At 57.8% G+C, this 16,215-nt stretch overlaps 1 protein-coding gene across 1 annotated transcript in view; it reads right to left on the bottom strand.

The window, feature by feature from the left end:
• Positions 1-16,215, bottom strand: part of ABLIM2 (actin binding LIM protein family member 2) — a gene marked incomplete at its 5' end in the record, with an annotated part of 142,895 nt that overhangs the window by 99,542 nt on the left and 27,138 nt on the right. The window contains 2 exons of the mRNA XM_082837689.1: positions 1,519-1,702; positions 10,220-10,363. Coding sequence (XP_082693815.1) covers positions 1,519-1,702; positions 10,220-10,363 — 328 coding nt within the window. The remainder of the gene's footprint in view (positions 1-1,518; positions 1,703-10,219; positions 10,364-16,215) is intronic.

Here is a 16,215-nt window from a genome sequence, read left to right as displayed (position 1 = left end):
CTCTGGGGGTTTCATTCTTTGTTTTCTAGACAGAACATTCCCGCTGGGAGCAATGTGTCTGGGGCTGTGGTGGGTGGGAGGGAGGGAGGGGGGAGGCAGGATGCCCACGTGGGAGGGCTGCCTGCTGCTGCCCCCAAGCCCCAGAGGTGCAGGGCAGAGAGGGGAGCGGATGTAGCCTTGCTGCCGGGGCTGAGGACCTCATTCTGTCTCTAGCGGCCATTCACTGGACACCGGCTCCGTGGCAGGCGGCAGGCGCCGGAGGAGTCAAATCCAGTCCCTGCCCACGTGGTGCTGCCGTCAAGCAGCTCTGGGACACGGTGCCACAGAAGGGTTGTAGGGCCCAGGATGCAGGGGAGCCGCGAGGAGGGACAGGGAGGGGACTGCTTTCCCGGAGGGAGGCTGGAGGCAGGCAGCTCTTGCTGCACTGCTGTGTCCCCAGATGCTGCGCCCGTAGGGTCTGGGCTAACGCAGCTCCAAGTCACCAGAGCCAGCCTGGGGCCTGGCCCACGTAGGCATCTAGAAAAGCCTGGACGAATGAATAAAGGAATGAAGGGACTGGAACAGACTGTGAAGCTCCTCTCAGCCAGGCTGGGAGGCTCAGACTTTCTCGTGGAGGCCATGGGGGTGGGGCGGAGGAGTGACAGGCAGAGGGAAAACAGGGACCCCAGTGTGGAGGCCTTGGCAGGACTCCAGGGAGGTGAGTTCTGGGTCTGAGTAAGGCAGTGGCTGGGCCGATTTCGGAAGTTCATGGGGGGGACCTGGGAAGATGCCCACGCTTGGGGCTCGTGTGCCTGGTGGGTTGGGCGCCTGTGCCACCTACAGATAAGGGACTTGGGTACAGAGAGGCGGGGTGTGCAGGTGGGATGTGCCAGGACGGTGGAGGAGAGGGGAGCGGCAGTGGGTGGGCACGGAGAGGCCAAAGCGTGGACACTGCAGGCACCGACGTGAGAGGAGACGAGGCGGAAGCTGCGGGCAGGAGGGGGCTGGTGGGCGGGGCCGAGAGGGCACAGGCGGTGGGAGAGCACCTCCCCAGAAGCCATCAGAGGCCTCGTGCTGGCGGTCTCAGAACCCACGGGCCTCTGCATCCCGGAAAGAGGGCTTGATCCTGTGCTGCGGGCAAGGGGTGGGGGCCTGCAAGGTGTGCGGCTGGATGAAGGTGTGCCTCAGAGCAGGGCCGGGGTCCACCTGCCATCCCTTGGCTGGGTCCCGCCTCCCTCCCAGCCATATGAGACAATGGGAGGGAGGGAAGGAGGGAGGAGGGAGGAGGGAGGGAGGGAGGAGGAGGGAGGAGGAGGGAGGAGGAGGGAGGAGGGAGGAGGGAGGAGGAGGGAGGTGGGAGGAGGGAGGGGAGGAGGGTGGAGGGAGGAGGGGGAGGGGAGGAGGGTGGAGGGAGGAGGGAGGAGGGAGGGAGTAGGGAGGGAGGGAGGAGGGAGGAGGGAGGGAGGAGGGAGGAGGGAGGGGGTAGGGAGGAGGAAGGAGGGAGGGCTGGGGAGGAGCGGTTGCAGGTCCCACACTCACCGGCAGACGGCACACACGAAGCAGTTTGGGTGGTAGGTCTTGCCCAGCGCCGACACCACCTCGCCCTCGATGAACTGATCGCAGCTGAAGCAGCGGGTCCCGTACAGTCTCTGGTAGTCCTGGGTGCAGATGTACTCGCCCTGCCGCACGAAGAAGCCGCCCTCGGCCAGGTCACAGCCGCATTCTGGGGACACACAGGAGGGGCTGAGGTAGCAGGTGACCACGAGCTCCCCAGTCCCGACGGGCTCCATGCGTATCCCTCACTACACACAGGCTTCGGTGCGAACTCAGGGTGGCTCGCTGAACCCTCGGGGGGCCAGGCCCTAAGCACAGACTCCAGCTCCGGCCCCTCAGCCTGGAGACGAGTGGTTTTTCTTGTGGAAGCTTCTAGAAAGGGGCACAGACCCGGGATGAGAAGCAGGCTGTGCTGAGGGGCCAGCCCAGCGTCTCCTCGCCTCCTGAGCCCACCAGGGACGCAGTGCTGATGCCCCATGAACCCCCCCAACCCCCGCTCCTCCAGGTGGGCTGTTCCCAGCAGGAAAATAACAGATGGGGAGGCGGTTCACACCTGAGCACCTACCGCGTGCTAGGCCCTGTTCTGGGGGGGAGGATCCCCTGACCACAGTGAGGCTTCCTGACCCCCCTCCACCCGTCTCCCCCAACATGGACGAGGCCAGACCCCCTGCAAAAGGAAGAGAGGCCGGGCACACTCGCACTGACCCCTAATATACCTCCTGCCCCAGGGAGGACCAGGGGGACGTTGCCAGGCGGAGGATGGAGTGCCTGCCCTCAGGACAGGCCCCAGGGCACATGGGAACCCGGCTTGGCTCCAGAGGGAGCAGCCTTCGCGCCCTCCCTGGGGAGGCCCAGCCTGCCAGTCCGTCAGGGCGGGGTCTTTGTGGGTTGCAGCCCCCTAGCCAGAGCCTTGAAATACCATGTAGCCCATCTTTGAATCAACGCCTAAAAATTTTCATCAAAACTTTAACCGACTGCAGAGGCTGTAGTTTCTGGTGAACTGTAAGGACTGGCATCTTTAAATTTAACTAGTAGATCGTAGATGCCAAAGCAAGACCACCGACCTCTGTTTACAAAACCCAGAGACAGGCTCTGAGTAAAAGCAGGCATTTCACCTTGTTCCTCGTTTGCTAGGAAAGCCTATCGCCATCTCTTCCCCCACAGAACTGCGTGCACATGGGACGTGTTTCAGAGATGGAAGGCGCCTATGGCCCTCTGCAACAAAAATCCCTCCGTCTACGTGGAAATTGATTTATTAGGAATTTCTTATGGCCACCAGGCTCTAAATATTTAATAGCTTATTCTGGGTAGTGTTGTGATGACTGCTACTAGTATAAAGCTATCAAAACAACACATACGTTGTACATTTTGGTAAATTATTATTACGTGGATAGAGGACAAGCTTTTCACAGTGCAGCTCTTGACGACACGGATGGTGGTGGTCGGGGGGAGTTCCTGGTGTCTGATCAAGGGAGCCCCGACTTTTAAACTCCACCTTGTTTGGCGCCCTGGGGGATTGGAAGGCGAGGGCAGCCGAGCAGCCTTCCTCCACTGCAGGTGGCTTCTCAGGCTGGTCAGTTTAGGAAGAGCAAGTGTGGGAGTCTGAATCTCCAAGGGTCTTGGGGTCCCCGGGGGTCAGGTCTGCTTGGTCTGGTCAGCAGTGCCCTTTCAGCTCATGCACCGGTCGGTGCACACGACCCAGGACCTGGGGGCTCCGGGTGGCTCTGCCAGGTGGGTCCCACTCAGCTCAGCTCCCACCCCTACACAGGGCGAGGTGGCGGGCCTCTCCCGGGTGTCCCTGTCCCCTCACCTGGGCCACAGGGCTGCACGTGCTATTACCCGGTTACAGCCACCAGAGTGGCTGGAAATCCTTCCTTCCACATCGTCAGGGAGCTGTTGGCTCTTTGGACATAAGGCTGAGCAGCTGAAAGCCCAGACTCCAGGGCTGCCCGGGGGATGCAGGCTCCACTCGTGCACTGCGCTGTGTGCCCCTGGGCAAGGCCCTGACCTCTCTGGGCCCCCAAGTCCTCATCTGGGCCTACTCAGAGGTGAGAAGGGCAGCACAGAGGCGCATCCTATGCTAGCGTGACATAAGCCCCAAGTCGTGCGGGGCCACCATCCAGGCCATCGTTTTACTGACGTCACTCACCCCAGGAGGCCCGAGGCTGGTGCCCAGCTCTAAATCCTTCTCTCACCCAGCCCGAGAGTGAAAAGTCTTTGTTCAATCTCGCACCACAGGGCTTCCCTGGTGGCGCACTGGTTAAGAGTCCGCCTGCCAATGCAGGGGACACGGGTTCGAGCCCTGGTCCGGGAAGATCCCACATGCCGTGGACAACTAAGCCCATGCACCACAACTACCGAGCCTGCGCTCTAGAGCCCGCAAGCCACAACTTCTGAAGCCCGCGTGCTACAACTACTGAAGCCCATGCGCCACAAATACTGAGCCCGCGCTCTAGACCCCGTGAGCCACAACTACTGAAGCCCATGCGCCTAGAGCCCGGGCTCCACAACAAGAGAAGCCACCGCAATGAGAAGCCTGCGCACCGCAACGAAGAGTAGGCCCCGCTCAACGCAATTGAAGAAAGCCTGCGTGCAGCAACAAAGACCCAACGCAGCCCAAATAAATACATTTATTTAAAAAAAGAAAATCTTGCACCGCAGCGTAGGCCAAGCAGATGTACCCCGACTCGGGAAGCACAGGCTCCCTGAGGCCTCTGTAGGAGAATTAGTGTCTTCTTCAGTAAACGCTGCCTGTAACAATTCAGCCCTTGAGTGACGGGCTGGTTCACGGACACCCTTGGCTCTGGTACTAGGCTCATTTTTTTTCTTTTCTTTTTTTAAAGATTTATTATTTATTTATCTTATTTACTTTTGGCTGTGTCGGGTCTTAGTTGCGGCACACGGGATCTTCGTTGAGGCGCGCAGGCTTCTCTCTAGTGGCGTGCGAGCTCCAGGGCTCATTTTCTAATCTTCCTAAAGATATGACCGTATTGACTGTTCTTCGAAGGAGAAGAATGTGAAGAGGGATCTAGCGCCCCACTATAACCTGCATCTACATCACGGAGGCACCAGGAGACTGAATTAAAGCCGCTTTCCTGCCCCGAGAGCCGGGCCCGGCCAATGCTACGTCCTCCCTGCCCGGCCCCAGTCATCTCTGCTACTGACCGGATTGTAGCTGCCTGGGTCCACTAAGGTCGGGGCCAGACAGTAAACCCAGACCTCTGCCTGCTAAAAATCAAGAGTCCAAATTCGTTAATAATTTTGAACGTCCTAATCAAGACAATATATTCTCCTCACATTCCATCTGTCTATCCAAGTAGCCAAGACCCAGTGAAGGGCACAAGCAGCTGTGGGTGACCCGGAGCAGCCCGCCCCCCATCTTTGGCGGTCACTGTGGTCACTTCTGAGAAACGGTCGGGAGGGGGCGGGCCATGGTGGGAAGACAATCTGCACCACTTTCTGGAATACCCTTTGGCATCGACTCAAAGGAATGTGAAAACCGCTCCTACCCTTTGACCCAGTCGTGTCTCTCTGGGACTCTATCCCAAGGAACTGACCGTGAACGTCCACAGAAGCGTTCTTGCATGGTGTTGGCTGCAGCATCACTACAGTATAATGTAGGAAATAAACGCTGGGCTTTAGGGACAGGCAGCCTGGGCATGAATGCTTCCTCCTGTTGCTTCCTGGCTGTGTGACCTGGGGCAAGTTACTTAACCTCTCTGAATCTCAGAGTCCTCATCTGTAACACTCATGGGATGAGGCATAGGAAGCTGACTAGCCCAGTGCCGGGCTGGAATCGATGTGAACGTTTAAGAGCTGAGGAACGGCTAAGTCTGCTGCAGGCCAGGCATCTGAAGGAATCTGGGTATATACTGAAATTGATGTTGAAGGATGTATGATGGGGAAAGGGCTTACACAGTCCCTTAAAGAGAATACATCGGGACACAGAAGTAAATGTACAACAGGACTTCAGATCGAAAAGACTCTCACAAAGGAGAAGATTGGAAGGCTCTCTACCCAAATACGGACGGCAATTCCCCTGGGGTGGTCAGCTCAGGGATGCTCTTGTCCTGGTGTCTGGGAAGAGGAGAGAGTGATTGATGTTAAAACACAAAGCAGCCCGAGAACCCCAGGGCGTTCATGTGAGTTGGAGGGAGCTGGCTCAGGGCAGCGTGGTCACTGCCAGCCCAGGTCCTGACCTAACCTCTGCCTCAGATGCTCCATCTGAAAATAACAGGCCCACGTCACCGGAGATGGCTTCCTGCCGTGACTTTCCACAATTCTGCCATGTGGGCCTGTTCTCATAAACGCCCCTGGAACGCAATCCCTTTGCCCCATTCCCTTGTCACCCCCAGTCGCTAAGACCAGCTCTGGGTGTGTCTCTTCATGGTCCCCATGGGGCTGTGTCCTTGTGGACAACCCCACCTGCTGTTACCAAGTTACAGGCAGAGCTGGTGGCCTCTTCCCCCAACACACACACACACACACACACACACACACACACACACACAGAGGCTTCCCTCCCTCCTGTTTCCTTCGCTCATTCTGCAGTCATGAGCGCGCTCAGTCCTGCTGCCTCACAGATCAGAAAACGCCTGCTTTCCTGAGGTCACACATGGTTGTGGCCTCATCTTTTCATCATTTCAGAGTCGGGGCCCTTGTTTCCCAGGCACCACGAGCAGGGCTACAAAAGCTCCTGGGTGAAAACAAATGTTCTAGGGACTTCCCTGGCGGTCGAGTGGTTAAGACTCTGCGCTTCCAGAACCCAGACCTTCTGGCAGGGGGCGCCGGTTCAATCCCTGCTCGGGGAACTAAGACCCTGTATGCTGCGTGGTGCGGCCCCCCTGCCACAAAAGTTCTAAAAGTGCAGAACTCCACTACACGTAAAAGGTCAAGAGAACCAGATTTGTTTTCCTGTGCGAATTTCAGTTGTAGCAGTGGCGACAGATTTCATTTTTTCTTGAGGATGTGCTATGTGCAGATGCTTGCTATGTTTCTATCTTACACAGATTCCCATTTTGTATCGTGAAACTAGAGCTGGCTGGATTTCAAGACAATCCAGAAGCAGACGCCCCCTCACACGCTCGTCCAAGCTGCCGTGGTCTCAGGCTGGGGCCCAGGCCCTTCTCCCCACCCTGCCCTGGCCTCCCCTCATCAGCACAGCACCCAGTGGTCCATGAAACTAAAATGGACAGGATCCTCCTGTGTTCTTTCTCTCGCAGTGTCGCAGCCCAGGTCCTCACGAGGACCCCCTTCCCCCCAGCCTTCCCCCACTCCTCCTCACTCTACTCCAGACACACAGGCCTCGTGCTGTCCTGGAACCTGCCAGGCACACTTCCCTGCTTCAGTGTCACTGCACTGGCTGTCCCCTCTGGCTGCAATGCTCTTCCCTCACCTCCTTCAAGTCTTCAAGCGAAGGTCACCTCCTCCACGAAGCCTGCCCTGATTACCCAATTTAAAATAGTAACTCCCCGGCACTCCCAGCCCCGTCTTTATCTTGCTCTTTGTCTTCCCCTTCCTAGCACTTCACTTTCAGCATATGATGAAATTTGCTTGTTAATTCTATCTAGTGCTTATTGTCTGTCTCCCTGCCCTAGAATGTGATCTCCACAAGGACAAGGATGTCTGTTTTGTTCATGGATGCATTCCAGGCACCCAGAACACTGCCCAGCACGGAGTATGTGCCCAATCGGGTTGTCGAATGAAACTGAGGCTAAGAAACATGTCTGAGACCCACATGAGCTGGGGGTGGAAGAGGTGGGAATTGAACCCAGACCTTCTGGCATCACAGCCCAAGCCTGAGGCAGCCCAGACGGTCTGGAGAATGATGTGATTTCTTTCACAGATTTTCAGGTTTAACGTTCAGATTTTGAGATGTAAACCAAGGCACATCAAGCCAGTCCCTGGGTGGCAGGAACCCAACACATCGGGATCTCCTGGATCAGAATTAGACACAATTGTCTTCTGGGCTAACAGACCCTGTTTCGGTTGGCCTGGCAACACACCCACCCAGGGACGAACACGGCTGGAGTCAGTCAGTCCCCATCCTCCCGTTACTCTTTGCCGGTGGAGTGGATGTGTGACCTAGCTCTAGCCAGCGAGTCATACAGGAAGCCTGTGTGGGCTTCCAGGGAAAAGGTTCTCCTCCCTGATCGAAGGGAGATTACCCTGATTACCCAATCAGAGTAATCATGCAGGGGGAGGGCCCCTTTGCCTGTGCACACCCCTGCCCAACGTCTTCCCCAGGGCTGAGTGTCCACCTGTGAGGATGTGATGTTTGGAGCTACAGCAGCCATCTTGAGACCATGAGGAGAGTTACTGCTGACATGTATAAGATGGGGGGGGGGGAGCTGGGGGTGGGGAGTGGAAAAAGAACCTAGTCTTTGATGACTTTTTTGAGCTGTTAAATTAACCAGCTCTGGGGGTGAGGAGGCGACCTCCAGAATTCCTGTTAAGATGACACATACCCACGTAACTTAAGACACTATAAGTTGGGTCTTCTTTTTTATTCATCCAAGAGCACCCTCAATGGTTCACAGACTTTGCATCTTCATGAGAGCCTGGATAAAAGATCAATCTAAGACTATGCAATCCTCAAGCTTCACAAAACACAACTTCTCAAAAGCTTGCAGGAAAACTCAGATGCTCCCTGTCACCCTTCAGCAGGTGAAGCAGACATGCCACCTACTGAGGGCAGGGGCCCCCGCTCTGCCGGCAGGCTGACAAGGCACCTGGCACAGAATGAATCTGTGGGTGGGTGGACGCGTGTCCGCCCCCTCCTCACCGGGACGCAGACCCTGCTGGGGGCCCTGCACCCCGTCCCTCCATGCCGGGTCTGGGGCAGAGCTGAGGCTCGTGGGAAGGGCTCCCCCCGCTCTCGCCAGCTGCTCCCACAGGTGTCAACCAGGCGAGTCACACGTCACCCTTTGCTTCCTCATCTTTCACTGGAGACAATGCCTCAGCCCCGCTAATACTGGAGGACTTTGGAAGAAAACACGGAAAGCACTGAGCTCACAGGAAGCGCTCAGCAGAGGTGAGAGAAGGTGAGAGAAGGAAGCCTCCTCAGCAGGACCGGCAGGCTCCCTGGCAGCCCCTGAGGTTCAGTCCCCCTCCTTCGGCCCCGCTGCACCTTGCACACTGCGCCCCACACCACAGGCACAGGCCTGGCCGCCTCCGACGGCCCAGCTCTCCTCTTCTTTCTCTGGCTGAACTTAGAGCCAAAACGCCACCTCCTCCGGGAAGCCTTCTCTGGAAGTTCCCGGATCCCTCCCGGTGGGCCACCTTCCCGGCACTCGGCTTCTACCGCTAACACCCAACTATTCCCGGCAAGCTGGTAGGTTGATCTCCTCACCAGACCTCACCTGTCAAAGCTAAGTCTCACGCCTTCCTACTTAGCGCTTTCCAAAGCTGGGCCTGGTGCACAGCAGGGCCTCCTGAGACTGTGGTGGGCTGAGGGGACTCAGGCAGTTAACGGGCCCCGTGGTGCTGATAAAAGCCACATCGCTGGATTATCTTACACGTGGCGTATTTCCCATCTTTGCCCATAAAGCCCAGGGGCTCACTGCCCCCGCGGCCCGTCGAGGCGCACATGCGAATGTCTGTGCCTCGCTGGACGTCGTTTCAAACCCGCAGGAGAGCAGGCTGTGATGACACCACTTGCTGTCCAGAGGCAAGGAGGGGTTTGCAGGGCCATTAAAAGAATTCTTTCTTTAAAACTGCCAATTCTGGGCTTCCCTGGTGGCGCAGTGGTTGAGAGTCCGCCTGCAGATGCAGGGGACACGGGTTCGTGCCCCGGTCCGGGAGGATCCCACATGCCGCGGAGCGGCTGGGCCCGTGAGCCATGGCCGCTGAGCCTGCGCGTCCGGAGCCTGTGCTCCGCAACGGGAGGGGCCACAACAGTGAGAGGCCCGCGTACCGCAAAAAAAAAACAAAACTGCCAATTCTTTGGGTTTGGACACTGTGTCAGGTTGGTTTGATCTGCCCATCCCTTCCCCAAAATGCTACTTTTCATTTATTCTCAGGAAACTAAATGCAAACACACGAAATCCCATTGTGCACGACAGAATATGTAGTAACTTGAGCGTAGGGAGAAAGGTTAGGCTGGAAGGGTGCTCTGAGCAAAGCCTGGCTCAGATAGAGGGACTTCAAGTGGTTTGTTTTACTTTCTTCTTATCTTTTTGGTATTGTCTGAATTTAGTGATAGTCACGTTATTTTTTATAATCGGAGAAAAAGCCCTGTTCATTTGGAGTGAACAGTAACGTTTTCAGTCCCGCTCTGGGAGGGTGCAGGGGCGCCCGAGGTTCGTGGCCCAGCTTAGGTCCTGTGCACCCTGAGGTGCTGAGTTCATGCCACCAGTGACGGCCATTCACCGTGTGGCTACGGGGCCCAAGCGGCCACTTTGCTCTGGCCAGTGGATCACGGACATGGCTACGGCCATCCGAGGACACTGCCCGGGACCTGGACCTCGTCCTCTGACCCTCCCCCTTGGGCAGATGCCCCCGTCACCCCCACCGGGGACACGGGCCACACTGAAAAGATCACGCTGTTGTATGAAGGTTTGGGATCCGTTTTTCCAGCATCCCAGATCTAACGGGTTTCTGGGTCCCAGCGTGGCAGCCGGGAGGCGGGCTCGGCCACACGGCAGGGCTGTGCCTGGCCCCATCGCGGACGTGGGTCGGCGCTCACCTTTGCAGACGAAGCACTGGATGTGGAAGTACTTGCTTTGCACCCGCAGCACCTCCCCCCTGCACACGTTCCCGCAGGTGTTACACAGGATCGCCGTGCTGGCCGGCTTCTCCGGGGCACCGTGGGCAGCCTGGGGCTCCGACACTGTGGGGCAAAGGCGCTGTGTTAGAAAGTGGGACATGCCGGGCACCAGTGGGCAAACCAGCGACTGTGCGAGGACTCGGGGCCCAAGGCATCTCCCAGCACAACCCACAGGGCTTCGGGGGACCAGCGGAGGTCAGGTCATGCGAGACCCCGACAGCGGTCCTGTCCCCCACCTCTGTGTGCCCACCTCCCAGAGGGCAGCTGATCCCCCTGCGGCCCTGACCTGGCACGACTGTGGCCCTCAGGGGCCTGGTGAGCTGGCCAGTCCTTCTGCAGCCAGGGACCCAGGTCCCCTCTCCTGAGAGTGCAATAACCACATCCTCCTGTGAGCTCGCTTTGAATCCCCTCTGTGCCCTGGGGACAGGGACCTGAATATTGTCACTGTCCCCCTTAGAGCCAGCCGTGACCTAGGATGGCTGAGGAGGCACTGGAGACCCCCAGAGGGACAAGTCAGGGTGGACGGTCAAAGGGCCCGACTGCGGGGCTCCTGGGGTCTGGGCAGTGCCCGCGGAGGCCGGCGTGCGGGACGCTGGGGCCCACGGCGGGTCTGTGCTCGGGGAGCTCCAGCCCAGGAGTGGCGGCAGCCAGGTGAGTACCAGCTGCAGGCCAAGTGGCAGAGCTGTGGTCGGGGGATGCCTAGGGGCTGGGGACCAGCTCTGTCCCAGCACAAGGAGGCAGCGGAACCGCGGGCAGAGAGCACAGCCCACCACGGGGCCCCAGCCGCCCACACCCCCCACTCAGGACCAGCCCAAGGAGGCGCAGCCTGCTCCTGGCCAGTCGCCTGGGACACCCCTTGCAGCAGCCCCCCAGCCCCCATCAGAGGCCCCTGAGCCCCCTCTTCTCCACTGGGAAGCTCGCCCACTCCTCTGCCTGCCTCTGGGTCTCCGCCAGGCACGTGACGAAGGCTGACCCCCCGCCCAGCCAGCTCTGAGCAAACAGCCTTTGCCTTTCGCAAGCGCGGGTCTCCGCTTAGATCCACACCTTCCAGTCCCACGCTCCCGTCGTGGTCTGGGGTCACCAACCTGAGGCTGAGGCAGGGGCGGGGTGCAGGTGGTGCACCTAGGGGACCCCGGGTGGCAGGAAGGAGTGGGGGCAGTGATGGCATGCTTTGAGCTGGACCCCCCCCCGGAGCCCCTCCAGGGCGTCCCTCAGAAGGAAGGGGGCCGGGGCACGGGTCCTGCTCCCGTCGCCCCAGTGAGGGTTGCCCCCAAGCTGGAACTCCTGTCTCCCTTTCCTGGGCTGAATGAGTTCTGAGGTTTCAGCAGAGGCTGAAAGAGCCAGGGAGCCGCGGGCACCTGAGGCGGGGAGTCCACAGGCCCAGGTACACCATCCACCTGTACACCGCTGGGGCCACAGGGGGGCCCCGGGGAGGTGATGCGGGCCCAGAAGACACCCGCCACCTGGGATGCCCCAGATACACCACGCTTCATTGGAGAGTTAAGCGTATTCATACACACACACACACACACACACGCAGAGACACACAGATATACACGTACATACACACAGAGACACACACACACAGACACACACACACGTATACACACAGATACACTTTCACAGAGACACAGATACACATACATACACACACACAGACACACACACACAAACACACATACACATACATACACACACAGACACACAAATACACACACACACACACACAGACACAACTATACATACGCACCCACACAGACAGACATACACACAGACACACAGATACACACATAGACATACAGATACACACACAGACACACAAATACACACAGACACACACAGAGAGACAGACATGCACACATGCACACACACACATTTACAAAATCGCTGAACACCAGCACTGACTGAGTATCAGCCCCAGAAGGTCTCCTCATTCTTGTATAAACGGAGGAGATGACTGTAGACAGAGGAGGACACTTCTCCATCCAGTTTGCAGCCTGCCCCCCAGGCCCACAGACCCCGTCCCGTCCCAGGAGCCCCGCTCCTGCAGCACAGGGCTCCCTCCTCTGGGTCCCGTCCGCGGTGGGGAGTTTGACCGTGGAGGAGGGCCTGGGCCACGCTGGGGACATCAGGCCTTCCAGGAGGAGGCTCTGAAGACCCCAAGGGTAGCAGGTGTCAGCTGTCTGGGGACAAAAGCCACACAGCCTGGAGACACAGGTGCCAAAAAGGAGACGATGGGCGCAAAAAAATCATTTGGTGTCGCCCTTAGTACCCCGGGCCCAGGGTCAAGGCCTACCTGCGTTTCCAAGGGCGTCAGGACCAGATGGCAGACTGGACCGTGCAGAGCCCAGCGAGGGCCCCAGAGCTCTGTCTGCCGTCCTGGGAGCTGTGCTGACATTTCCACTCTGGTTTAAGCGTCAACATACGATGATCACAGAAACTGCCTCATCCAGTACTTAGTAAAACTGGTAAAAGGGGGCAGAGAGCAAGGATGTCCTGGGCTAGAATTTAGGACTCCCTGTGCGGAACGAGCCATTGGACTTGAAGTTTGAAACCTCAGGCGGAGCCGGCTCACGGCTGTGCAAGGGCAGCCCCGGGGCTCACAAGGGGCTGATGGGCTCCTGACTCACCCAGTCCACACTGAGACTAAATCAGGATGTGAGGGCGTGGCCGCAAAGGCCTTCAACACTATTATCTTTTCATCCATCACGCATACGAAGGACCATGTGCCTCACGTCTCCATGGATAGCCAGGCAAGGTCTACCCACCACCCACGTGGTGGTGGTGGTGGATGGGTGTCAGAGCCCTGCGCGCAGACGGCCGGGTGCAGCCCAGCTTCACCTCCTACATGCAGTAACCTGGAACTCCCAGCCGTCTGTCCATCTGCCATCCGGCCTCTGCTCACAGCATCTGCCCCAGGGGACGCTAGGACCATGGAAAGAAATGTTCGTCTAGCAAGCAGCCCAGGGTCCGGCAGACCATAAATGCTCAATACACAATAGCCATTGTCATTTTCAAGGATACACAGCCTGACATCACCAGTTTCCTGGTTACTGGAAATACTGTTTGATTTGGGGTGAAAGTTGCTTTAAGAGGATCGTTTTTATGGAAGCACCAACTCTGCCCGCCTGGCGCGTCCTCCACAACCTGCGGGGGCCTCTGGTGGCAGGGCGAGAGAGCAGTGTGCCGCCCCCTGGTGGTGGGAAGTAGACACTGCACAGAGGGGGCCTGTCTGTGCAGGTACCACCCGCGCAGGTGTTCCCTCCAACCCGCATCTGCCCCCTTGGCCCTGGGATCACAGCCCGAGAATCCTGTGGATTTGAGGTGTGGGCCTTATTACCCCTCAGGATGGACTTACTCCTCGAACCTCCTGAAGCTGCCCGATTGGGTGCTTTGCAAAGGGGACTGGTGCTCACAGCAGCCGGCAGAGCAAGTGCTGTGGTCACTGCTGCTGCCGCCCGGTGAGCGGACTGGGGCCAAGGAGCGGTGGCCCAGCTGGTACATGACTGCAGCAAGGAGGGATCGGGACCCTCACGTGGCAGGACAGGACAGGAGTGGGCCCCTAGACAGGGATGCGGCAGTTCTGGCCAGACCTCATTACATCAAGAACTATCAAGACATGAGCTATGAGGCCATCTGAAGGCACCTCAGATGCATGCTACTAAGTGACAGAAGCCAGTCTGAAAGGCCGCACACTGCGTGACTCCAACCCTATGACGTCATCAAAAAGGCAAAACCACAGAGACAGTAAAAGGTCGTTGGTTGTGAGGGGTGGGGAGGGAGGGATAAGTGGGTGGCACACAGGGGTGAATACACGTCGTTACACGCTGGTCCAAACCCAGAGAACACTCAACACCAAGAGCGACCCCTGATGGAAACCGTGCACGCTAGTTAATAATAATATAGCAAAACTGGTTCATCAGTTGTAACAAATGGAGCACACACAAACATTACAACAACCTAACAGGCAGATGCTAACAGGGGGAACTGGGGATTTGGGGTGGGGTGTATATGGGAACTCCTTACTTTCTGTTCAATTTTTCTATAAACTGAAAACTGCTCTAAGAAATAAAGTCTATTAAAAAAAAAAAAACTTAAAAGAGAGAGAGAAACGGAGAGAGACACGAACTACCACACTCCAGACCTAACCCTGAAGGCAGCAGGCTCATTTCTCTACGATTTCTGGATCGGCTGTAACATTTCATTTAACAAGTCTCTGACTGCGATGATAATAATAACGTAAAACATAGAGTCAAGTGGTAAAGGATCAATCCCATGGGGCCGTGACTACTTAATCCCCCCGAGATAATGAAATCCCAGCCTGGGGAGCCTTGCTGGGAAGAAAAGAACGATTACCGGTAACATCAACACAGAACTCATGTTCACAGTGGAGGGACGTGGCCTCCTCGGGTCTGCCCCGGCAGTCGCTGTGATCCCGCCTCTATAATCCCTCCGGGTACAGTCCTGATCTGCCCCCAGGTACACGAGGCCTGGAGGAACCAGGACGGCGGCGGGCAGGGCCGCGTTTGGAACCCCCCCACCATCCAGGGGCAGCTGTGTGACCTTGAGAGCTGACTGAGCTCTGAGAAGCCTCTGTGTTCACGACTAATTTGGAGGCTGGTCTCAGGAGGCATCACGTAGAACCCAGTGACGTGGAGAAAGCTTCTGGTACAATGCCTGACAGGTGCGGGGACCAACAGCTGCTGGCTTAGTCCTTCCGGTCTCAGAGGCAGACCCGTGACTTGGGGGTGAGGAGGGGCAGAGGCTGTCGCAAGGGGGCCACACCTTCGCTCCCTCAGCAGCCTCATCGGCAGCTTGTCCTAGGTTTGTCTTTGGCCTCGGTCCGCGGCCGGGTGGGTGAGCAGGAAGGGGGGGCAGCCTGCACTGACCCCAGCTGCCCCCCTCCCTGGCTGTCACCCTGGGCAGGCCAACATGGCCATACAGAGCCTCAGTCTTCCCTTCTATAAAATGGGGGTAGGTATTCCTAAATGTGGGACCCTTGTCTGGGTCAGATGAGAACGCACACGAGGCCAGCGACCACCTGGGCGCCCGCTGGGTAAGGCAGGCACAGGAGCCAAGGACTGTGACGGGGTGCAGGTGACACAGTTGCTCCCTCCAGAGAGGGTCTGATGGTGATCTCTGGATCAGTGGGGGCTTCTCGACACTGCCCTCTGCCCCCCAGCGCTCGGCCCAGCTGGGGCCAGTCCTGATGTTCCAAATCCAGCACTGGGCCTCGCTGGTGCTTGCCTTGGGAAGCAGCCCCACAGGCACCACTGCCAAGGTCAAGGTCAAGTTCTCAGCTCCATGTCCATCCTGGCGGGCAGACCCCCAGGACACCGGGCAAGAGCGTCAGGGGGCTCGTAGGTTTCTTTACTTTGATAGATGGGGCCTCAACACCCTCTGCCCAGCGAGCTGGGGGAGCTCGCCTCCGGCCGGGTTACCCACCCCATTCTCCCCTCCACTCCATTCGCACAGACCCACCTGGGTGCGGTTGCCCACTTTGTTCATAGTAACTCACCAAGCTGGCATCAGTGAAGACACACAAGCAAATGTGCCATGTGCTCCTGTCGTGGGACCTGGGAGCCAGCTGTGATGCCACCTGAACACGTGTCCACCATCTCTCCTCCACGGGATCCTCGCTTGTGTAGGGAGCACGGCGGGCCCTGCCTTCTCCTGCCAAGGAGCGTCTGCCCTGGCCCTTCCCGGGGCCCTAACCACGGAAACTGCTGCAGGTCACCTCGACCTCATTCTGACGGCAAAACTGCAGGTGCTTGGCCGACGCGCGTTCAACTCCAAACACCAAACAGTAGAGCTCTGCTTCTTCTTGTTTGCTGTCCATTCATTCATTCACCCAACAAATGTCTGAGACCTACTATGTGCCCGGATTCCACTGGAACAAAACAGACCCAGCCCTG

Source organism: Leucopleurus acutus (assembly GCF_964270905.1).
Source record: "Leucopleurus acutus genome assembly, chromosome: 4".
NCBI lineage: Eukaryota > Metazoa > Chordata > Mammalia > Artiodactyla > Delphinidae > Leucopleurus > Leucopleurus acutus.
The sequence above is the reverse complement of the archived record's forward strand: the minus strand, read 5'-3'. Positions and strand labels throughout refer to the sequence as shown.